Source organism: Narcine bancroftii, chromosome 10 (assembly GCF_036971445.1).
Source record: "Narcine bancroftii isolate sNarBan1 chromosome 10, sNarBan1.hap1, whole genome shotgun sequence".
In the NCBI taxonomy this organism is placed as follows: domain Eukaryota; kingdom Metazoa; phylum Chordata; class Chondrichthyes; order Torpediniformes; family Narcinidae; genus Narcine; species Narcine bancroftii.
The window spans coordinates 76307639-76332791 of NC_091478.1; the positions used below are offsets into that span (position 1 = coordinate 76307639).

Below are 25153 nucleotides of genomic sequence, written 5' to 3' on the forward strand. Positions count from 1 at the left end.
TTTCTCCATTCACGATCACGAGTGGGTTGGCAATCTCTGCGTCTTCTACTTACGGCGCCCCGCTCCCTGAGCGAATTTGCGGAAAGGGGAAGGTGACAGCATGATTTGAGGCCGGCGCCTCGTCTTTGTCCGCGGCTGACCCATGACGCGGCCACCGGGGGGCGGGCCACCTATCATGGCGCCTCGGACGCTGAGGCGGGAAGAGGTGGCCGACTTGGTGGCCTTGGCTCTGCGCTCCGGGCTCACGGAGCGGGACATCGCGCGGCTGCCGTCGGTGCCTAAGCTGCTGGGGAGCTGGGGCCCGGGCAGCCAGGAGGAGGGGCGGGGGGCGGCGGCGGCGCTCGTCCTCCTGGCCTTCCTGCTGGTCCTCCTGGGCGGCCCCGCGGCGCGGCGCCTCTGGCTCCGGGGCAACGAGGCCTGCGTGCTGGGCTTCTCGGAGCTGCGCAACCCGTTCCGCCGGCCGTTGGACTGCCGCTCCTGCAGCAACGTGACGGCCGTGGAGCGGAGGAGCAACCTGAGCCACGAGGAGTTCCTGCGGGCCTACGCCTACACCATGCAGCCGGTGGTGGTGGAGGACGGCCAGAGGAACTGGTCGGCCAGCGACGTCTTCACCTTCCACTTCTTCTCCCAGATCTACAGCAGCGGCAGCGGGGTCCTGGACAGCAGCGGCAGCGAGTGCCAGTTCTTCCCCTACGACACCGACTTCCGCAGCCTGAGGGATGTGTTCGGCATGGAGGCCGGCCGTGTGGGCATGCAGGGCGACGCTGAGCCCTGGTACATCGGATGGTGCGTGTCGACAACAGTCGGCTCCTTCTCTTCCACCGTGTGGTGGTGGTGGTGGTGGTGGAGGAAGCCTGGGTGGCAGAGCCTGTGCTGGAGAAACTCAGTCCTTCAGGGAGCCCTTCATCAGGGGGTGACACAAATGGAGGCAAAAGGCTCGAAACGCGGTGCTGGCCCATCAACAATCCACAGAAGGCCGAGTAGGGAATCAGGCTTTTAATAGCTAAAGACTGGGACACTATCAAACAATCATCCGCCTGATCAAAGTAAAAGGGTGGCAATGCAAGGGGCTGTGGTTAGGATCGGTTTCAGGAGGCCAATCACAGTGTAACAGGGGTTTACCACATTCACCCCCTCCTCTTTACAAAGAATCCTGCAGGGTGAGAAAAAGAGAGTGAAACAACTGGACACACAAACACATTTACAGGTAAGTCTATCCGGGGTGGTGGGGGGGGGGGGGGTCTCCTCTGTGCCAGTGAGCTGCGTGGCAAAGGTTGGGATGGGCTGCCGTAACATCGTGATCAAGTTGAGGCCTGTTAACTGGTGGTGGAAGGGAGTGTGGTGCACGAGTAGCCTGAGGTAAGGGGCGGTCAGCTGCACGTTCGGGGACCCCCTAAGGTTGGAGTGGGGGGGAGAGTGTGGAAAGTCGGTGGTGGTCGAGGGGGATCCTGAATCAAGAACCATATCTTCTTGCCCATCGGGAAACGTAGGCATACTGGGGGTTGGTGTGGAGGATGCAGACCCTCTTTACCATTGGGTCAGTCTTAGATTGCCTGACGCGCTTACGGGGCAGGATGGGTCCCGGTGAGGTTAGCCAGGTGGGTGGCGTAGTCCATTCATGAGGCATGCTGTTGGTGGCCTTACGTAAAAGTGACCGAACGGAGTGAAGTGCACTTGAGAGGACTTCCTGCCAATGGAGATGTGGAGACCCCATTACCTCAGTGCCAGGAGGATAGTCTTTCAGACTGTGGCATTTTCCCTTTCCACTTGCCCATTACCCCAGGGATTGTAGCTGGTGGTCCTGCTCGTGGCAATGCCTCTGGCCAACAGATACTGCAGCAGCTCATTGCTCAAGAATGATGTACCCTGGTGACTATGGATGAAGTCAGGGTACCCAAACAGCATGAAGATGCTATAGAGAGCCTTGATAACAGTGGCAGTGGTAATGTCAGGCCAAGGGATGACGAAGGGGAAATGGGAATATTAATTAATAACAGTAAGGAAATAGATATTCTGGTTAGAGGAGGGGAGGGGACCCTTGAAGTCGATGCTGAGATGCTCGAAGGGGCACGTTGCCTTGATAAGATGCACCTTGTCTAGTTGGTAGAACTATAGTTTGTATTCAGTACAGACCTGACAGTTTCTAGTCATTGTCTGAATCTCCTCGACAGAGTAAGGTAGATTCAGAGATTTAACAAAATGGAAAATTGGTAACTCCAGAATGACAGAGGTTATTGTGAAGAATCTGTCTTTTGTCCATTTGAAGACTAACACAGGTTCCATGGGATAAGGCATCTGAGGACTCATTAAGTTTCTCTGGTTTTAGATACTGCTCCATAATCATTTGAAAATTTTAGCTATTAAAATGGATGTACCATCAATAATTCACAAAAACCTGTGTGGTGAAATAAACAAGCTTTTAAAAGCTAACTATCAAACAATCATCCACCTCCTTCAGAGCAAAGGTAAAAGGGTGGCAATGCAAGGGGTTATGGGTAGGATTGGTCTCTAGCAGCAAATCATGGTATAACAATGGTTTACCACATTGCTTATGTATCTTTATCTTTGGGCACCTGCCTACATCTTGCTCATACCTTGATGAAGGGCTCAAGCCTAAAACGTTGGATATGTATCTTTACCTTTGCTATATAAAGTACACTGAATTTCTCCAGCATTGTGTTTTTACTGCATTCCAGAGTATTCTTTTTGAGATGTTTGGAAATGGGATAAGAAAGAAGGTGATGACAACACGAGAGTCTTGAAGGTGTCAGACCTGAAACATCATGCCATTTTGGGCACATATGCTGTGGTTGCAGGATTTTACTTGCAAACTCTGTCAGCTCCCTTAGCAGGCCATTTAAAGCCTGTATGGAGCCATCGGCATTAGGACCAGGCAGTTGAACCCTTTGGCACAGCTTTGTGTCTCCGCTCTCCATATTCCCCAGGTCTGCAGCAGTGCTGCCGTTACAGCAGCTTTGGCAGTGAGATTTGGTCTACGTGTTTAGGGGCATGGTGGAAATGAAGGAATTGAATTTTAGTGATTCCTCAGTAGATAAAAGTGTTGAAATTATCAGTCACATGGATAATCGTGTCAGCAAATTATAATAATAAAATGATGGTAGTGCTGTCATGGCAGCACTACCTCTGGAGTGGACCCTCGGAGAGTGGGTATTGGAGACCACAGAGTCTGGGCCCAAGATGGCAGCAACTACTAAGTGTTGCAGACTCCAGGGAAGCAGAGGACTGGCGAAGAGTGCCAGAAAAAAGGGAGAACACAGCCCGCTAACCCCCCCCCCTTAAGATAAGCATATGTGATGACCATCTGATGGTGACCATGGCGGCAGACCAACGAGGAGCTCTGGCTAAAGAACATTCGGTGAGTTTGAGAGTATTCGACAACCTAACAAATCGCCTTAGATTTGAAAAATTGAGGCTTATTGTACCCCTTCACAGTGGCTGGTTCTGAGCTTGAAGGTACTAACCCTCCCCACCACTTTTCCCTTAGTGAAGACAGATGCGTGGTTCCTTGTCCTCCCCTTCCTAAACTCCACAATAAGCTCCTCCAATTATTGCATATCTGCTGATTTAAGTCTGAAAGAAAAAATGATTTGCTGTAAGATTGTAGAAGCCACATCAGAAATTGGTGAACTTGGAGGATAATAGAATGGAAACTATTAAAATTGTATTCAAAGAAATAGGAGTAGGGAGCCTACTCTTTCACTGAGAAACACAGAAAATTGTGAAAGAAGTCAGCAGGTCAGGCACCATCTGTGGAAAGAGAAACAGTTAATGTTTTATGTCCCAGGCACTTACCAGATTTGTCCAGCACTTTCTGTTTTATTTGAAGTTTCCAGTATTTACAGTTATTTTCTTCCATCATTTTAGTACCATGAACTCTGACTGCAAATAAGTTACACCCCCTCCCCATAAAACTAAAACCTCCCTAACCCCAACCCCATAATATAAATCATTCATTACTTATTCATGTTAATATTATACAATAACATAAAAAAGAAAAATGGGAGAAAAAAAAAGAAAAAGACTACTGCATTGTACTAAGAGGCTATGGAACACCAAGGACAACCATTAAGTAGTTACCTACGTCGTCTAGTAATGTCATAGGAATCAGTGATTAGAAGAGATAACATTCACCCACAATCTTGTGTATATATGGGCTCCATATTTGTAAATATGTATTGTACTTATTTCTCAAATTATAAGTAAATTTTTGCAACAGGCTAGATTTTTGAATTTCCGCATGTCAACACTCAGACATGAGTCCGACTTCCAAGTGACTGCAATACGCTTTCTTGCTACCGCCAATACTATTTTCACAAACTTCCTTTATTTGACGAAAGTTCCAGTTTAGGGTTTTTCCCTTCCACGTTCCTTAATAAAAATAAATCAGGGTTTTGTGTGTATGAAATACCAGTAATTCGTTCTAGTTATTCCCCTACTTTTACCCAAAAAGGTCAGACTTTTGGACACACCCATGTAGAATGCAAAAAAAAGTACCTTCCTCTATATCACATCTAAAACACTTATTTGATAAATCTAATTTTATTTTGTGTAACTTTTATGGCATATATAATTGATGCAAAAAATTATGCTGTACCAATCTTTATCACACATTGATTGGATTGGTCATGCAGTCTCCACTCAAATCCATCCATGTTTGTTCATCAGTAGTAATGCTCAAATCCTTTTCCCACTTATGTTTAGATTTATAAAGACCTGGTTTATAGGTTGTTCTTTGCAATAAAAGATACATTGCAAAAGTAAATTTCCATACTGGTCCTTGTCTAACAAGAGTTTCCATTTCACTATACGGGGGGGTAAATTTGAAAGTAACAAAAAAGCATATTTCTAGTTATTCCATATTTGTCCCTCATTTGAATAAAGGACATCAACTGACCTTGTTCATAAACAATCTTCAATAAGTCTAACTCCTTTATTGACCACAATTTCAAGAATTTATTATCTTGCAAGAAGTGTTATCAAACTATTCTGAAACAAAATTGTATGAGGTGATGTGTCTCCTTTGATTCCAATGTCCCCATCTAACTTACCCTAAATATCTATTAAATGCTTCAACAAAGTTGTATCTTTATTTCCTGTCATCAATCTTGAACTCCATTTATAGATAAAGGCCGCAGCTGACTTCTCACCAGTTTTCCCCAATTCTGTATTAATCCATGCCGGATTTGTCACTTCCTCAAAAAAAGACACAATAAATTGCATCTGAGATGCTCTATAATAATTATAAAAATTTGAAAGTTGCAGTCCCTCAAATTTATATTTCCATGTTAATTTCTGCATCAATACTCTTAACATTTTACTTTTCCATAAAAATTTCTGGATCCATTTATTGAGTTCCTTAAAAAACTTATGAGGTACTAAAAGAGGTAAGTTTAGAAAGAGAGTGAATTCTTGGAAAAATCTTCATCTTTATACAATTAACTCTCCCTATTAAAGTAATAGGTAACGTCATACACTTCTTTAAGTCCTCTTCAACTTTATGAAGCAATGGTAGATAATTCAATTTTTATAAATTCTTCAAATTGTCATCTGCTCTAATCCCCAAATATTTAATCCCATTTTTTTGGCCACTTAAACCGAGTGTTTCATGATCATATGAATGGCATAACTTCACTTTTATTCCAATTTATCTTACAACACGAAACCTGTCCATATTCTTCTAACTAGAAATGTAATTGCTTTAAGGAAGGCTTGGGTTCAGTCAAATAAACCAACATTTCATCTGGAAATAGACTAATTTTATGTTCTTCATGACTGACTCTGAATCCCTTAATAGACATATCATCTAATCATTTCTGCAAGAAGTTCAGCTCTAGTAAGTTTTTGACTCAGCATGTTCCATCAGCCAGTTGTGATGCCATAGAGGATTCAGTGGTTCACAGAGTCAAGATGACAGTCATGATGGATAACTATATAACATAAGAGAACACAAGAAATAGATGCAGGAGTGGGCCATCTGTAGAAAGTAGAACGATAACTGATAACACGTGTTGAATACAAGTTACTATGAAGGCCTTTAAAAGTAACTTAATGGAGTAATGAGTGGGAAACACAAAGGCGAAAATTGATATTTGGAAAAATGTTTCACAAAAATGTATGGCTATAATTTGCAGTACTTCAACCATTCGTAACTGGTGGAGACAGGTTTTACTCCTGATGTTTTTGCTTTCTATACTAGTAATTGGAAAGGAATAGTCCAAAATAACCTTGAACTTCTTTGATTATGGTTTGTGGAAAAGCAAAATCAGCTCCAGACTGGCATCGTTTGAGCAACAGTAAAAATGAAGGATGTATTAAAGTGAATGTTGGATGAGAAGAAGGATAATGGAGTGCTGTAGATCTGAGAGCAGGGTGCCGATGCTGTGGGAAGCAAGAAACTAAGGATTAAAAAAAGAGTGCAAATGAGCCACTGTAGGTAAGGAAGCACAAGATAGTGGGAAAAGGGATTGAGTGCAAGGTAGGATAGGGGCAGTAGAGTTATAGATACTTAAGTTACTGCAGGGTGAACAATGGCATGATGGTTTGTAAAGTGAAAGAATAATAGAATTTAGAGCTAATGAAGGAATGGATAGAATTAATAGAGGTAAGCAAACTTGGGTGGAGAGAAAATAGAAGTCTGCCCAGGTTGTTGTATACTTGGGCAGTGATCTGGGTGAGGGATGGCACTGGTGCTAAGAGAGTGTTGCTGTGTTCAGAACTTTGTCTCCTGGCTAAATTACATGCAGAATAGGGTGGGTTCCTGCTCTGTACTGGAAATATGTTTACAAAGAGAATATTTTGCTTTTAAATTTTTTTTAAATTGTGACATAACTTCAGTTAGCATGCTTCAATTGTACTGCAACTTGCTAACAGGCTATTATTATCAGATGACCTTATTTAAATGGCAGAGTAGGCTCGAAGGGGTGAATGGTTCAGTTCTGCCCCTTTTTCAAGTGCCCTAAGAAGTTTATTGTCTCATAGAACACAGGGAGAGACCACTTGGCATTGTCATTTGCCAGCTGTTTGAAAGAACTTTCAGTCATGGCACAGTCGCTACTCTTTCACTGTAGCCCTATCATTTAATGCACGTCGACATATTATCAGAATATATACATGACCCCACATACAACTCTGCAATTCTTTTTCCTGTGGGCAGAATTTCTACTTATCACCCCTCTTTCTGAACAGAAAATAATATAAATAGACAGAAGCAGACAAGTAAAAATACCCTTCTTTACATTTTGACAAATAGGCATTTCTATCTTAGGGTTATCCAGTTCCTCGGTGCTTCTTCAGTATCAGAATTGACACTATAGGGTCAGAAAACAGCAATGGAAAACTCAGTATGGCCAACAGCAGATGTAGCAGCAAAAGGTCAATGTCAATTTTTCGAGCTGCAACCCCTGAATCGGACTTAGAGGGAATTGCTGATTAATAGCAGTATGAGATAGGTGGGATAGAAGCTGGTAGGTAACAGATTGAACCAGATATACTGGCAATCTTCTTCCCTCTCAGACCCACTGCAGGGTCGTGACCTAAAATGTCAGCATGTACCTTTTGACTCCATAAATGCTGTTTATCTACTGAATTCTAATTTTGTTCCAGATTCCTGCGTTTACATTCTCTTTTGTCAACAGAAGTGTATAGTTTATTAAACTGTACAAACAAGATTCATGATTATTTTATGGTGATGTCACAAAATTTCCTTTATTCTACTGTAAGGCAGACAAAGATTCACTATCAGCAAAAATTGCCCTGTGTCCTTTTCAGCCAGAGAAAGAGAAGCAAAGGAGAATGCCCTCCCCCCGCCCCCCCCCCCCCCCCCCCCGGGTCACTGAATGTCCATGGCTCTCGCTTCCAGCGCTCCTCCAGCCTCTGCAGCCACATAGCCTTCAGTTTGAACCATCAACTGTCTGAACCATCAGCAAGCCGATCTCCAGATGTACGCCTCTGACCAGAAAGCCTCCAGTTCAGATACCTGGTACCCCTTCAGCTAGTCTCCAGCAGTCCACTGACTGTGTGTTATTCAGCCTCGAAACCCCTCGCTGGTCTTGCGCAATGGTCACCGTACCATGGGCCATCTCAACAGCTTCTCCTTCTCAAACGGGGGAGGTCTCCCCGTTTCTTGATGCCCTGCGCTAGTCCTCCTCTTGGGCAGAGTCACCAATCCCCTTGTGGCGCCACCATCTTGAGCACGGACCCTAGCTGTCATAGAATTTTAAAATAAGTCACCGCTGACTCCTTTAACAGGCCGTTTAAAGCCTGTATGGAGCTGACGCCAGTCAGACTGGCCTGCTGGACCTCGAGGGGGGAGTGCTATGTCTTTGCTGCCTGCTCTCTGTGTCTGCACCAGCAGCTCCAGCTTTTTTTGTTTGAACATGACACACAGTGGAGCTAACACAATCCTATTTGTGTGAGGTCAGTGGACCCTATCACTAATGTTTGTACCTCTAATCAATTCAGGTATGGTGAATAATGCTATGAAAATATTTGTTCTCTTGTCCATAAGAATAAAGGAAATGTGTGGTGAGAGGAGTGACAGAACCTAAATGTCAATCTATTTTTATTTTGCAGGAGTAACTGCGATTCCAGTGCAGCTACCATTCTGAGACAGCACTACAAACGGCCATATTTTATCCCAGCCATTTCCGAATCCAGTAAAATGGACTGGATATTCATGGGAGTGCCAGGGCATGGAGCACATATGCATGTAAGATTGACAAATTAAACTTAGCTCTTTTGCTGGTTAGAACATTATCTGCTGGATAGTATTCTTCCTGATTGTAATGAACTCATCAAATTTTCAATTTGGGTTATGTTAAACAGAACAAAGCACAGTTAGATTATACATGAGTATTGTGTACAGTATTGGACCTCAGTTTTCTGGAAAGGATATTGAAGTAGTGGAGTAGAAAGGTGGCGATGCCAGAAGGGTGAGGACTGACCTAATAGAGATCTTTAAAATTATACAATTTCAAGATAAAATGATGGTTATGTGGAATTCACTCAACTGAATAGTTATTTAATACTATCATGCATTTCGGGGGAAACTAGATATGTACCTCGTGGGAAAACAAATAGAATATTGTGCTGATAGGGTAAGAAGATGAAGGTCTGTAGAGGGCTTGAGCATTGCACAAACACCTGCATGGTCTGATCAGCCTATTCCTCTGCTCCTCATTCTCTCGGTGTGGTCCTTCTCTGTTGCGTGCTGCCTTGATGTGAACAGTATTGATTCATCCCATCTGGAATTCAGCGGTTTCTCTGTGTTCATACCAACCACTTCATGGGTGGTGTTGCCAAAATCAAAATTGGGCTTCAGTCAGCAGTTTATACAACACTACAGAAGTTGTTTTTTAGTTTCCCAATATTATGCTTGTGCCACAATCTTTTTTTTGTTTTTCTTTGCCACCCTATCTTCTCTTTACTCTGCTTTTCTACTCAACCTCCCCCACCTATCCCCCTTTCGGGAAAGTGGACTGCCTATAGAGATTTTAGAGAATTGGATAGTCCCTCCAGTGAGACGTGGGACATGTTTGTGTGTTGATTGGAGTGAGCCTTGGGGGTCTGCTTTCGACAATGGGGTGCAGCTGTGGGATTATTGGGGTGAGCTGTTGGGCTATGCTTTCTACAATGGGGTGCAGCTGTGGGACGTGATTAGACGAGCCGTGGAGCTGTGCTTCCTGCAGTGGGCTGCAGCTGTGGAATGTGTTGGGGCGAGCCTTTGGACCTGTTTGTGTGTTGGTTGGGGCGAGCTGTGGGACCTGCTTTTTCCAAGGAGATAAAACAGCTCCACCCTCTGGGCCATCACCTGCCCACTGTCCTGTCTATTATAGAATGTCATGGTTGTGGTTAGCACAATGCTGTTACAGTGCCAGCCACCAGGAGATTCGAATCCCATGCTGTCTGTAAGGAGTACATTCTCCCTCTGTCTGCGTGGGTTTCCTCCCACCGTTCAAAAATGTACCGAGGGTTATATGTCAACTGGGCGGCACGGGCTGCTGGGCCAAAATGGTCTGTTATAATTTCAATCTCCACCTGTCCAGCATCCAAGTTGAACGTTGCACTTAGTTGTTCAGCAATGCATGTGATGTCCACTTGCATGGAAGGATTGGAAATGAATGACACATGGCTCAAGCTGATCAAAGTCACAAAACCTGTTCTTAAACTGTTTATGCCCAAGTCTGTTTATGACTTGAGAGTACTTTTCTGCAACTTTATCAAAAAGTATCAGATGCAGAAGCATTGTCTTTCAACACTGAATGCACAGAGGTAAATGCACCAAGAAAAGGTTGATCTTGACTTTAAATGCATTTACAGCACTTATCATGCGAGCAACAGTCTTACCTTTGCCTTGCAGCTCCCAGTTCAAGTGGTTTAGTTTCCCAGTGATGACCGTTAAAAATGCAAGGTCAAGTATCCACTCATTGTCCTCCAGCAGCGAGGCGTCTTCGCCTTTGGATTGCATGAACTCTTTGATCTCACCCAAAAGTGACAAAAAACATTAGAAAACTTGTTCCCTGCTGAGCCATCGGATTTTTGTGTGCAGTAACAGGTCACCATATTCAGCTGACAGCTCCTCCAATAGCACCTTGAATATCCTGTGCAGTTTCGTTTTGGAGCGGATGCCATTTATGATCTTCCCGACTGGAGTCATCACATGCTCAAAGCCGGTCACTTTTGCACATATCGCCTGCTGGTGAAGGGTGCAGTGGTAATGCAGAAATGTTGGGAAGTCTGTGTCACCTTTACAGTACGTGATGAAACCTGCATGTCAGCTGGTCATAGCAGGAGCTCCTTCTGTAGTCACCGATACCAGCTTTTCCAATGGTACCTTTATCTCCGCTAAAAACCTCTTCACTGCATTATAGATGTCAACTCCCCTCATAGTTGTCTTTAGGGGCAGTAGTGTCAGGAGTTCTTCTTTTCTGATAAAGATCATCAGCTGTGCTGTACTGCTGCTGTCCATGGACTTGTCGCACTGGATGCTAAACCACCTGCACTTCGCCAGGTCCTGGTCCAGCTGCTCGGACAAGTTTCTGGACATAGCCGAAACTCTTCTAACCGTCGTACTTGCCCCCAGTTGGACATCGGAGAGGGTGGATATGACATCGGCTCCATTCTTCTCGTCTTTAAACACAGTGTTGGCAATTATCATCATTGCTTCTTTGAAAACCACCCTGTCTGAAAATGCTGCCTTCTTTATCAAAAAATGAGGCTTCGGTTGTTTTTTGGGAGTTTTTCACAGGCCTCGTGAAAAAAAGACTGCTGCGCCTCACAGTTGGGCGGGCAGCAACCTCCTTTGAAGAAGACCGCAGAGCCCACCTCACTGACAAAAGACAAAGGAGGAAAAACCCAACACCCAACCCCAACCCACCAATTTTTCCCTTGCAACCACTGCAACCGTGTCTGCCTGTCCCGCATCGGACTTGTCAGCCACAAACGAGCCTGCAGCTGACGTGGACATTACCCCTCCATAAATCTTCGTCCGCGAAGCCAAGCCAAAGAAAGAAAGAAAAGAGGAAATATGTAAAGCATAGATAAGTTAGGCAGCCAGAGTTTGTTTCCCATGGTAGGGGCATCTAAAACTAGGGGTATGTTTAAGGTGAAAAGGAGGTGGTTTAAAGGGAACTTTCATACAGAGTAGATGGAATGAAGGTGGTGGATGCAGGAACATGAACAGCATTTAAGATCGATCTGGCCAGGTCCTTAAATAAGCATAAAGGGATATGGAATCAATGCAGCTGGTGAAATTAGTATAGACATGATGGTCAGCAAAGATGGGCTGAAGGGTCTGTATCTGTATTGTACAATTTTGATTCTATGTCCTACAGTTGTTGGCATAGGCATTTTCCTTCCTTGTATTTAAATGTAAATGAAAATGTTTGTTTTTAAACTTGTTTTTTTCTCCATTTTAGATTGACGATGTAGACAATCCATCTTGGCAGGCCCAAATCAGGGGCACCAAACAATGGAAGCTGGAACCCCCTGCTGAATGCTACTTTGATTGCTCTTCACTGGAAGCCATTGTATATCCTGGCCAAATAAGTATGTAGGTTTGACTGACATAGGATTAGTGTAAATGAATGGTAGGCATTGACTCTATCCATTTGGCCTGTTCTTGTTCTGTATGACTCTCCACAAACAACACAACTTACCCATCCAGTATCTTCAGTGTTGAAAGAAAGTCTAAAGTAACCCGTATAAATTACTGTATTATTCCAGAATTTTTCCTGGATCCAGTATTCCCACCGTTTTGGACTCTCATCTGATTACATTGAACAGTTCAAGCTTGTCACCACATGCCTGGAAATAATTTGTTGTTGTATGATTGGTTGTCAGTTGAAGCTTAATTTGCCCATTGACTCCTGATGGCATAGATTTGACAGTAGTTGTGCCATTATTGAGAACTGACACAGTGAACTTTCCAAGTACAATCCTCAGTTTGAGCAAAGACAAAGGCAGCCTGTCAATGGGAGTTAGCTGACCCCTGAATACAGGATTATATTTGAATTACCCAACAATGAATGAGTTAGAGCTCAAATGATTATATTTGATGCAAGTAAACACAGAAAATGCTGGAAATACTCAACAGAACAGACAGCATCTATAGAGAGAGTAAGAGTTAATGTTTCAGGTGAGAGTAACATTAAAAAAAAACTGCAGATGCTAGAATCTTGAGTGAACAAAGAGAAGCTGAAGGGATTCAGTAGATCAGGCAGTATTCTCAGAAAGAAATGGGCAGGCAGCATTTTGGACTTTATCAAGATTGTTCACTCATTATTGTTTCAGGTTGATGACCCATCATCATAATCTTGAAAGTTATAAATCAAACCAGCTCTGTGTTCCAGAGAAGGGGAAAATGAAGAGAACAGTGAGAAAGTCTGGGATAGTGTGGTGGTGAAACAGTCATGATGGTGTTGATTGCTTATTAAAAGGTTCACGTTGAGAGCAAGGTGGAAATTCCAAGTAAAAGTGAAGCTTTCAAGTTCTATATAAAAGGAAGAAGCAGTAGCAAACAAAAATTAAGCAAAGAAATTTTCCACGTACCCCACAGAGAGAGAGCCTGTACCTTTGATTTAGAAATAAGTTCAAGGAGAATGGGTTTGGGTCCTTTGGTAGGATTTTTCAATGAAGAAGCAAGAGCATTTAGGACTTTCAGGTACAGGTTGGAAGCATGAAGATTTAGACATCCAAGCTGAAAATTTGATGGGTTGGAACTGGGGTATGGTTAACCGTCAATGCTATAGCCAGCATCAAAGGTGTCAGATCAGAATTTGTTGTCATGAACAAGTCATGAAATTCGGTGTTTTGTGGCAAGATGCAAGTAGAAAGGAGATAAAGAACAGAATTCTGGGAGGAAAAGTCGAGGCCTGATGTCCTGAATGTCTATGCACAAAGTAACTATCTGCAGTTAGACTTTATACTATACTGCTGAGGTCACCTATGAATAGAGAAAACATGCAAAGCTAAGCTAACTGATCGTCAATTGAGAACCTGGTGATTGGGCCCACTCCAAGCATTGCACTGGATGGAGAGAGGCTAGAGAAATAAAAGCAGTTCAGTCCCATTGTCCATCATTATCTTATGTTTCTCTTGTGAATAATTGGAAGTTTGAAAATGTGAATGATTTGAAGAGTTTTTCCAGGAGGATTTAAAAGGTGAGCATTGGAGTATACAAAGAGTTAACTGGTGATGCAACTTTTATGTAACTCTTGTTTGCGCAGAGGCATTTTGTAAAGACAAATGAGTAGAATATCCAATTGCCGCTTGTCTAGTCACACATGAGCAATGTGTAAGGGCAGTTGGAGAGTATTGCAACAACAGCCTGGTTTGAGTTACTTCAGATGAGAAAAGACTAAACCAAGTGTCCAAGGAGCAAATTAATTTAAATAATTTACATCCATCCAGCCGGATCTTGTAAGTTGTTGAACGAAGAGTGAACCTTACCAACCCACACAGAAAGCTCAACAGTGCATTCATGCCAATCAGGAATTCAGTTCACTGAGGTGGTCAATTTCATACTGAATAGTAGAATTACAGCCAGGAGTTTGCTAATTCATGATTTATGGTAATAGCAAGTTTTTTTTGTTAGTGTCATGAGATTATTTATCTACTTTTCGAAGTATTACTTTTAAAAATCCATATGCACCTGCCTATTGCTGAACTATGTTACTGTTTCAAGATATCACATTACTGACTAGGTGCCTTTAATTTCCACAGCATTTGACTTAAAGGCACCTATAAAAGATTCTAGAGCACTGTGTTCAGGTAATTATGTAAGGTTCATGAAAAGTGCAGAGCAGGTCCTATCAACAGTGAAATATATATTGCATGAATAATTTCCATGTTAGTGGATAAGTAATGATTGCTGTCCTAAATAAACACTAGTTTAGAAATGGAATGAGGTACAATATATAGAGTTGTCCATAGGTCCAGTCGGAGATATTCTGCAAGGCTGAAACTCATAATATTAAATGCAATATTGCAAAATTATACAGACTGAGCTGGACAAATTGTAATTTTGCAGAAGGTACCTATGTTGTAGTTGGTATTATCTAACACAGCTTGCTTTGGTCACTATTAAATTTAATTAAATTTTTAATTTAGACATACAGCACACTAACAGGCCATTTCAGCCCAAGAGCCTGTGCGTAACTCTCTGAATAAGGTCATTGGTGTTCATAAGCCTGCTACTGTATATCCATAATTAAGACGGTTTATCCAGCTTCAAAGAAAAAGTAGATAAACTTGTCATTGGATGTTGCAGTCAAATGTTAAACAAATGAAGCTTATTATTATTTTTATATTCATCAATGCCTCTGCAATGTTGTGCTGCATGACTGATATCCCTTTCTGGAAGATGGAAATTTTCTGGAGGGACACTGTCATTGATCCTCACCACCAACTCAGTTCTTCAGCTACTACATCCCTTCTATGGTCACGATTAAGGGCAGGATCAGGGTGTTTACCGCTGTAGTTATTCCTAACCTCTTGCATCACATCTTTAACATCATCGAGAATATCTTCTCTTTGGTAAGGGCTGTCTTTACTTTTGCCTCATTTCATCTGTCTCCAGGTTCAGTTATTCTAATAGTCTCACTCTTTTCCAGCTGTAGACAAAATGCTGCTTCCTAGATTGTATTTGCACCAAATTCCAACCCCAGTCACTTCTAATCTGATTAACAATGGACCATGGACATCACATCAAACTGTTAGACTCAACGTTCAACTGCAAACTCAAGGGCAAAGGGCTTTGAAGACAAATGAATAGAATTAATCTGCTGCTGTGTTATTGTTCATGCCTTTAAGAAGAGACATATTGACCTCGTCCATGAGCAACAGCTGTTCCAGCTCAGTTTATTGATGGGAGAGTCGACAATATGCAGAATAACGTGCTTTTTATTGCTTTGGTGCTCGTTCAGCAACTCAGCTGGAGTTGAGAGGATATTACTTGTACCACCACCTCTGTTGCACATGAACTGAAGTGTACTGGACAGTTCACCTTGACTACTTCAACCGTTCGAACTTTTTAAAAGTGTAAATTGGTGGTATGAGCTGAAAAGGTATAGCTGATATGCTAACTTTGTTTCCTTCTCCTTTCAGTTGTGCTGGACACAAATAAATGGTTTCATGAAACTCACATTTTGGGAGAAGAACTCAGTATTACTATTGGTTCGGAATACGACTGAATTCTGTAAAGTCTTAACCTCGAAGGAAAAAGATACACTCGCCATATTGTTATGGAACGAAAGGAAGATTTGAGAAAAGCTCCAGGATTGGTAAATGATTCTGGTGAAGTTTGGCTATAGTGGTTTATGATTCACAAAGCCTCAAATGGTGATTAAAAATAAATTACTTGTAATTCATTCTCAACCAAATAAAATTCAAAAATCAAAGAACACTAATTAAAGTTTGGAACTTCCAAATAAACCAGAATATTAGTTTGTATTTTAAAAAGAAATACTTTATCCTGCAGCAATAACATGGTTTTTGACAGCACAAGACAAACTGATACTGAGGCAAATGTCAATATTTCCTTAGAATCCTGCCATGTACAATGTTCAAGGCTATGATTGTAGAGTGCTTTAACCAAATTCAATCCCAGTTTTAGAAATGTTGCCTATTTCTCCTCTCCAAATTGAGCAATATAGTTTGAATACTTCAACAAATTTCAGATTATAACTCTTGCATTTAACATGTTCAGCAGCTACATACTGCATGCTTCTGAACATTTGCATATCTTTTATGCAAACTGTGGTTGTCGTGTTTTGCACCTGCCATTTCTCTGAAGCCCATCAATAAATTGATTTATTCACCTACCTTTGGCTTCAGGTGAAATGAATTTGTTAGTCACCATATTTGGGTTTCAAATTTTTTAAATATTTCCAAGCAATCTGATTAGACAATAGAGAGTAGGTGCTGGAGTAGGCCAATTGACCTGTCAAGCCAGCACCGCCATTTTTCAGATCATGGCTGATCATTCACTATCGGTATCCATTCCCAGCCTTAACTCCCCTGCCCACAAGAGCCTTATCTTACTCCCTTTTGAACATATCCAGCGAATCTGCCCCTACCACCCTCTGCAGCAAAGCATTCCACAGATGCACACTGCTCTGGGTAAAAGAATTTCTCCTCATCTTTGTCCTAAAGGGACTATGCCCTCTAGTCCTAGTCTCTCTCAATATTGGGAACATGTAATCTGATTTCACCCTGTCTAACCCCTTGATAATCTTATCAACCTCAATCATGTCTCCCCTCATCCTTCTAAACTCCATCGTATATAAGCCCAGTCTTTCTAACCTTTCAGTATATGTCAATCCTGCCATCCCGGGAACCAACCTTGTAGATCTGCGCTGCACTCCCTGTATAGCGAGTATGTCCTTCCTCAAATTTGGGGACCAGAACTGGACGCATTATTCCAGGTGAGGTCTCACCAGGGTCCTGTACAACTGCAGGAGGGGTTCTCTACTCCTATACTCCAATCCCCTCTTTATGAAAGCCAACATGCCATTTGCCCTCTTCACAGCTTGCTGAACCTGCATGCTAGCTTTTAGTGACCGGTGTACAAGTACACCCAGATCCCTTTGCACTACCCCACTCCTTAGCTTGATTCCATTTAAATAATACTCTGCTCTCTTATTACTGCCTCCAAAATGGATAACCTCACATTTGCTCACATTGAACTTCATCTTCCATTCCTCTGCCCACTCCCCCAATCTCTCCAAGTCCCTCTGCATTTTCCTGACATCCTCCTCACACTTTACACTGCCACCCAGTTTAGTGACATCTGCAAATTTGCTCATATTAATAATCCCTTCATCCAAATAATTTACATAAATGATAAACAATGAGGACCCAACACCGATTCCTGTGGTACCCCACTCGTCACATCCTGCCATCCTAAAAATGACCTGTTTCTCCCAATTCTTTGTTTCCTATTTCTTAACCAGTTTTCTATCCTTGTTCAGCACCCTGCCCCCCAAAACCATGCTCCTTGATTTTGCCTACTAGTCCTGTGTGGGACCTTTTCAAAGGCTTTTTGGAAGTCAAAGTCCACCACATCCACTGGCTCTCCCAAATCCATGATCTTCGTCACATCTTCGAAAATTTCTAGAAGTATGATTTTCCCTTAAGGAATCCATTCTGACTAGCACTGATACTGTTATTTCTGCAATTTTTGACATTAATTTCCTCTCTTGCAATTGCCATATTAAAATTAGAAAGCGACAGGTGAGAATGTTTTGGGTATTTAATGATAAACATTAATGAATGTAAAGCATATTAAACAGATTTTTTCTTCATCATTACAATTGAAGTAATGCAGTAATCAAAAATTGATGCCATTAATTGCATCCAAAGACTATATACTTTGTTCAGTTTCAGCTTGAATCCTGTGATGGATCAATGGGATGCTGAGACAGAGTCATGCAGTTGTAAAATCCCAGGTTTGTGGGGCATCTTAAATAAAATTGGTGAATTAAAATAAATGTGATGTATAGGGTTTCCATGGCATGTTTAAAGCACATTTTCATATCAGATTTGCTTGTGAACTCCTTTGAACTTTTTTTAGATTCTATAATTCTCACTCATGTAAACATCTATTCAATGTGGTTCTATAAAACAAAATATTTCCCCTTTACATTCACTGACTCTTCGTAAGTAGTTAAAAAAAAAATAAAATGGATGCCCAAAAAAACTGAAATAGAAACAGAAAATGCCGGAAAAAGCACATTAAGCAGGCACTGGAGAGAAAATGAACACTTTGGGTTAATAAACCCTTGATAACTTTCAGTGCATTACATGTGGAAACATTGAAGATGAATTACACATGTCACCAAATTCCTTGGGTTTGATTCCTTACTGGAATGACATTTCTATGACTGCAGGTTTGTAATAGTATGTTTAGAATATACCTTGAAGATTTATTGTTGTTCTTAGAAAATGAAGTAGTTACCTTGACTTGGAATATTCATAGTTCTTATGAGCGTGTTAATTCACAAATTACTCATTGTAATCCATGTAAAATAGGTGGAAATAAAGTGTCTTTTATAATATGTATTTATTACAGTTATTATTGCGAGTGCTTCGGTAACGTCAATAATTTGTGCAACTATCTGCATTCTCGTGGCAATAGTTTAAGGCAGTGGTTTTCAAACTTTTTCTTTCCACTCACGTACAACCTTAAGTGATCCCTATGTCATAGGTGCTCTGTGATTAGTACGGGACTATTTAAGGTGGTATGTGAGTGGAAAGAAAAAGTTTTAAAACCACTAGTTTAGAGGATTCTTTCTTTTCTTTGGCTTGGCTTTGCGGACGAAGATTTATGGAGGGATATGTCCACGTCTGCTGCAGGCTCGTTGGTGGCTGAAAAGTCCGATGCGGGACAGGCAGGCACGGTTGCAGCAGTTGCAAGGGAAAATTGGTGGGTTGGGGTTGGGAGTTGGGTTTTTCCTCCTCTGTCTTTTGTCAGTGAGGTGGGCTCTGCGGTCTTCTTCAAAGGAGGTTGCTGCCCGCCGAACTGTGAGGCGCCAAGATGCACGGTTTGAGGCGATATCAGCCCACTGGCGGTGGTCAATGTGGCAGGCACCAAGAGATTTCTTTAAGCAGTCCTTGTACCTCTTCTTAAGGTGCGCCTCTGTCTCGGTGGCCAGTGGAGAGCTCGCCATAGAACACGATCTTGGGAAGGCAATGGTCCTCCATTCTGGAGACGTGACAAACTATTGTAAATTTGTCAACATTGAAACCACTCCAACCACCCACACATCAACCATTCAAGTCGAATTCTGAACAAGAGCGAGAATCATGACAGTTAATCAACAACAAATGACCTTTAGGGAAGGTACTTGTACTTTACAATAAATATAATTAGTGGATCTGATAAGTTATATTAATTATTTGCCTTTTTTTTAATTTTATTTTCCACACTGAATCATGTCAACCAAAATATGTACAAACGTTTCTCATTAAATTTACACAGTGACCTTTTCTCCCCTTTTTTCCCCCTTTCCCTCTCTCCCCTCTACCCACCCACCCCCCAAATCCATTAGTATTCAACATATACAATCCAATAAAACCATAAAACAATATCTTCACACAAAGGAAAATAAACAAGAAAAATGCATCATCTATTTATTACACACTGAATCTAGTCATTTTGTCTTCTTATTATTTTCATTTTAGGGAAATTAATTATTTGCTTTGAAGTTGATGTGAATGATAGATGGCCTTGAGGAAAAATTAGCTAAGGTTGGGTTTGCATTCTGTCCCATGATGGCCCAAAGGATGATTTTCTAATTTCTCTAATGTAACGATTTTTCTAATTTGATCTTTAGATAAACACAAGCTAGTTTTCTATCAGTCACGGACTCACGAGCAAGAACAAAATGCCTTTGGAGTTTGGAAAGTTTCAGTATGTGTGAGAAGGTTTGCATGTACATGAATATAAAGGATAAAAGAGAAGGCCAAAGAGTCAGGACCTTAGGTAGGGTAAGATTAACAATAGGGGGAAAGTCGAATGGAAAACCTGCATGTGGCAGGCTTCCGCAGACCTTCGGTTTAATGGAAAAGTTTGATTCTCAGGTGCAGACCCCTTGCAGCAATGAAATTTCAAACTGATCAAACCTACTCCCAATCTCACCACTGGCAAATATCAGAACACAATGGGAAGTGGCTGTCATGCTTTTATTTTTGAAAACTGGTGCTATCCTTGAAACATCTTTTACTTGGCCTAGAATAACTTAAATGCTTTTTCTCTCCCTTCACATTTAAAATATTTTACATATTTAGCCAAGCCTCTTAGAATTCCTGATTCAAAAATCATCTTCCAATTTTGAAAGGGTATTTAATTTAACCTATCAATTTTTTTTAACATCAATTCCAAGATCATGTGCAAATTTCAAATACTTACATAATGCTGGAAATTAAACCACAAGTTTAGATGATAGGATTTGATTGAAATGTTAAATTATATCATTCTATTGATGCTACCTTACCAGCATTTAGTAATTCCTGTTATGTTTATGGTGGTTTTCTTTTAGGTAATTACCTTTGCCAGATGGTACACATTGTTTTTGCTGATGACCCACAGGTATTTAGTTGTTTCCACTAATTCAAATAAGAATTTTGTCGCAGGACCATTACAATTCTCATCACCATTAGGCCATCTTTGATTTGTGAACCAACACTGTGTGATGTCGGAATCAAACTGAGCTTCGTGCTCTCACCATTCAGGATACTTTAAATTGTTTCCTTAGACAATATGCTCGTACTGAGGAAATGTATGTACAATATATGAATCTGGACACCATGCACCTGGGTTGCGACAGAACAAAAAGGTGCAGAAGAGATTCACAAGGATGATGTCAGACTTGGAGGAATTCGTTCACATTAGGAATGATTGAATAGACTGGGTTTTCCTTTCAAACAGAAGGCCGATACAATAAATCTACATAAAATTGCGATACGTGGATAGGGTTTTTTTTAGTAGTGAAGACCATTAATTAGAAGACTGATTTAAATAATTAGAGGGGAGTTGAATATAACCATATACAGCACGGAACAGGCCAGTTTGGCCCTACTAGTCCATGCCGGAACAAATCCCCACCCTTCTAGTCCCACTGACCAGCACCTGGTCCATACCCCTCCAATCCTCTCCCCTCCATGTAATTATCCAGTCTTTCCTTAAATGTAAATAATGTCCCTGCTTCAACCACCTCCGCTGGAAGCTTATTCCACATATATAAACATATATGTGAAGATGTGGATGCAGAAAATCTAACCTTTAATAAGCTAACTTCTTTATCATTCTCTTTACATTTAGATCTAAAGTATTTTTAAAAATACATACTATCAACAAGGAAAATACCTATAAAATATTAACAACCTTACAATCTCCACATCCAGGTTATATTTTTGTTCTTAGTTATTTTGCCTTTTTATCTAATTTCCCTCTTCATTTTAGTCCTTTTGTTTTCAGGATTTAAAAAACCAGTGGTGGGTGGGTGGAGGGAGGTTGAGTCCTCCCTGATTCATGGGAGTTTGTCAGCCAAACGTGCTTGAAGTAACAGCACATCATATAGGGAGGTGCTGACCACTTTGAGTCTGTCCACTGTTAGGTCTGCTTTGTTCATGAATGAGTGAGACAAACACCAGACTGAGTCGAAATCAGGGTTCTTTGTTCTTTATTACCGGATTGTAACACTTGCGACTAACCATGTTAGTCGGAGAATGCATTCTGCCGTTATCAGCAAAATGGTGATTTTTTATACCCTTGGATATGTGCTTAGAACATCATCATATCATTACTTGTCCAATGACTAAAACTGTTGCTATCCTTTCCCTGCTAGCTTCCTGCCTCTCAATCCATCAATGTCTCTCTTATCTTGTAAGTACAAGGATGCATTCACATCTTGTTACAACCCTGCACATTCCCATCTCATGATGTTTTACCTAACAGGAGTACAAGGACACCTCCCCTTCTTGTTACAGCCCTGTACAGGGTAACTCCCTACACATTCCCATCTCATGATGTTTTACCTTACACCACTGTGGCGGTCAGGCAGCCAAAATACATTCCCAGTTTAATCTCCCGCCTTGTCAAACTTCACCTGTCCCTGTGACAGAGTCTGTAAATTCAACAAAAGGCCACTCCAGAGCATGTGAAAGCCGAGAGAAGAAGACTGGTGTGAATATCTGAGCTTTGCTGAAACAAAGAATCAAAGGTCTTGGGGGTAGGCAGCCCATGAACCAGAACACCATTGTTCATTTCAAATCTTGAGAGAAATATTAGGCAGGATCAATTAACACTGAAGCCAAAAAGGGAATGTTAATTTCAGGGGATTTGATGGGAAAACAAGCCACTAACAGATATTGTAGATATCAGTCAATGATAATTAATGTTGTAAACCAGCAAGAAATTTAGTCTGTGAATATCTTGTTTTACCTTGGTGGGCTGTGTGTATGTGGGAAGATTTTGCATTCTGACAGAGAGAATGCATGCCCCTGAACAGCTGTGTCAATTTTGTTCACTAGAATCATAGAACAGCTACAACACAGAAACAGGCCACCTCTGCCCCTCGAATCTGCCAAACCATTTTTTCCTAAACCTACTGACCTGCACCCAGCCCATAGCCCTCCATACCTCTCCCATCCATGTACTTGTCCATATTCTTCTTAAATGTTAAATTAAGCCTGTATTCACCACTTCATCTGGAAGCTTGTTCCACACTCTCACCACTCTCTTATGTGAAGAAGTTACCTCTAATCTTTTACCCTTAACCCATGTCCTCTGGTTTGTATCTCACCTACCCTCAGAGGAAAAAGCCTATCTACATTTACTCTGTCTCTATCTCCCTCATCATTTTAAACACCTCTATCAAACCCCCCACCCTCACTCTTCTGCACTCTTCCCACCTGGTGGTGCTAGCTCTGATACTCCTGTATCTCTTCCCCAACAGGAGCAGTTGAAAGAAGCAGTGTGCAGGATGAAAGGGATTCAACTAATGGACAAACTACTTAAGGTCATGTAATCCAGATGTACCAAGGCATAACTTGAGAAGTCGGAGTACATAACTCTTTGAAAGTAGCAGGACAACCAGTGAAGAAAGTGTTTGGCACTCTTGCCTTATCAGTAAAGGCACTGAGTAGAGGAATTGGGACGTCATGTTACAACTGCACAAGAATTCTGGTGAATCATACAAACTACTGGGGGGGGCTTAGCAGGCCAGGCAGCATCCACTGTGCCTTGAAGGGCCACACTGGAAGTATGATGCGCAGTTCTGTTTGACCTGCTTTTGGAAGCATGTTGTTAAGCTGGAAAGGGAAGGCTTGAGTTACAAGAAGAATCTGGACAGATAGCACTTTTCTCCCTAGACTGGGGGTGGGGGAATCCTATAAAATCATGGTTAATAGTCATGAGCTCCTTTTATGGCCACTGAAGGATAAGGAATTGGAGGAGATGTGTGTGCAGTCACAGAGATCTCAGAATGATGGCCCTAACCCAGTGGTTTTCAAACTTTTTCTTTCCACTCACATGACCACTTTTAAGTAATCCCTATGTCAGGGGTGTCAAACTCAAATTCACGGAGGGCCAGAATTAAAAACTTGGACTAAGTCGAGGGCCGAACTAAATATTTATTGAAAATTTTCAACAACATCTGCATGTTTTCTCTTCTTTCAACATATGTAATGTTAAACTTTAGGATATAATTTTAGGAGGATAATGTTACAGGTCAGGAGTAGGTAGCTCAAGTTCACCCTTTGCTTGACCTGAGGGAAACCTATTTGGTCCCTGTGGAGATGTAGTCAGCATTCACAGGCTGTGTCCATTTTGTCCTGCATCAGGACTCAGCATTTCCTGCTCACTCCTCAGGCTCTAGGCCTCTATTCACCCTCGACTCACCATCCCTCTACCTGACCAGTCCTTTACCCAACCTCTACTCACCCCTCACTCCACTCGCTCTGCCTCTACCCACCCTATCCTATATACACCCCTCTGCTGCCTCTCCCCTCAACCTGTTCCTCCCTCTACCCGTCTCTCACCCTCTAATCACCCCTCCCCTACTCGCCCTGCCCCTCCCCTTTTACCTCTTCCCTATCCACCCCTCCTTCTACTCATCCCTCCCTCTAACTGCCCCTCGCACCACCATAATTTCCCCTGCCCATTACTCCTCACCTACACCCTCTGCCCACCCCTGCTTACCCACCCACTCAGGCCCAGTGCGCCGCCGATCAGCCTTTGCGGACAGCCACCATCTCTCTCTTCACGCGCAGGGCCGAACCAGCCGTCCCTGGGGTCCGCGCGGGTGCAAGCGCTGAAGACCGTGGCGACCGGGAGAAGTGCGCTCGCGCTGTGGAAGGGCCGTCCGGTGCCAGTCGCGCGGGGCTCGCGCTGCCCGGGGGCCGTGCGCAGCCTGCCACGCCCGTCGCGCTGACAGGAGATCGCAGGCGCTAGCCCATCCGCCGCACCGCTCGACAGGGGGGAGAAGCGACTGGTTGCGCGGGGAGCCTTCCAACCGGCTTGCCGGCCGATGACATCGACAGACTTCTCGTGTTACAATGGGGAAGGATGTGCAATGAAGGGGGAGGATGGTGGGGGTGACATGACCAAAAAACAGCATCGGCTCTCGCTGCAGGGCAGGCCACCTCTAATACAGTTTTGAAATGATCTTGCGGGCCAAATATTTGGCCCGCGGGCCAGAGTTTGACATGTGTGCCCTATGTCATAGGTACTCTGTAGGGAATAATTTAGGCGGTATGTGAGTGGAAAGAAAAAAGTTTGAAAACCACTGTTTTAATCTGACCTAAATGACTCATTATGTTCATTTTCATTAACTCCAAAGGAAATGGACCAATGACAATTTTTCTCAAGCCAAATATTTCCTCAACCTTCCCTTCCCACCCGACTGATCACACAGGGATTACTTCAAGTGGCAGGTGAGTGGAAAGAAAAAGTTTGAAAAACCACTGCTCAGATGGACGAGTGATTAGGGGGCCAGGGTGCAACCAATTGAACAACGGAGAGTCGGATGAAGTGCATCGTCGAGGCCAGTACACCGTGGGACGGTCAAAAAGGGGTTAACAAGAAACTTGAGCAAGTTCACTGTTCGGCGGGCAGGGCTGGGGGGAGGGGGGT

At 42.4% G+C, this 25153-nt stretch overlaps 1 protein-coding gene across 1 annotated transcript; it reads left to right on the forward strand.

The window, feature by feature from the left end:
- Positions 1-44: 44 nt before the first annotated feature.
- Positions 45-18579, forward strand: LOC138744778 (uncharacterized). Its single transcript, XM_069901435.1, has 4 exons — positions 45-786; positions 8593-8728; positions 11937-12066; positions 15625-18579. The coding sequence occupies exons 1-4, from the start codon at positions 143-145 to the stop codon at positions 15708-15710; spliced, it is 996 nt and encodes a 331-aa protein (XP_069757536.1). The 5' UTR covers positions 45-142; the 3' UTR covers positions 15711-18579.
- Positions 18580-25153: the final 6574 nt, after the last annotated feature.

What these genes read in the sequence shown, in the direction of transcription:
- LOC138744778 (XM_069901435.1), top strand. Translation starts at nt 143, where the DNA reads ATGACGCGGCCACCGGGGGGCGGGCCACCTATCATGGCGCCTCGGACG. An exon ending in GAGCCCTGGTACATCGGATG is followed by an intron (nt 787 to 8,592) that starts GTGCGTGTCGAC and finishes TTTATTTTGCAG; the next exon opens with GAGTAACTGCGATTCCAGTG. An exon ending in GGCATGGAGCACATATGCAT is followed by an intron (nt 8,729 to 11,936) that starts GTAAGATTGACA and finishes TCTCCATTTTAG; the next exon opens with ATTGACGATGTAGACAATCC.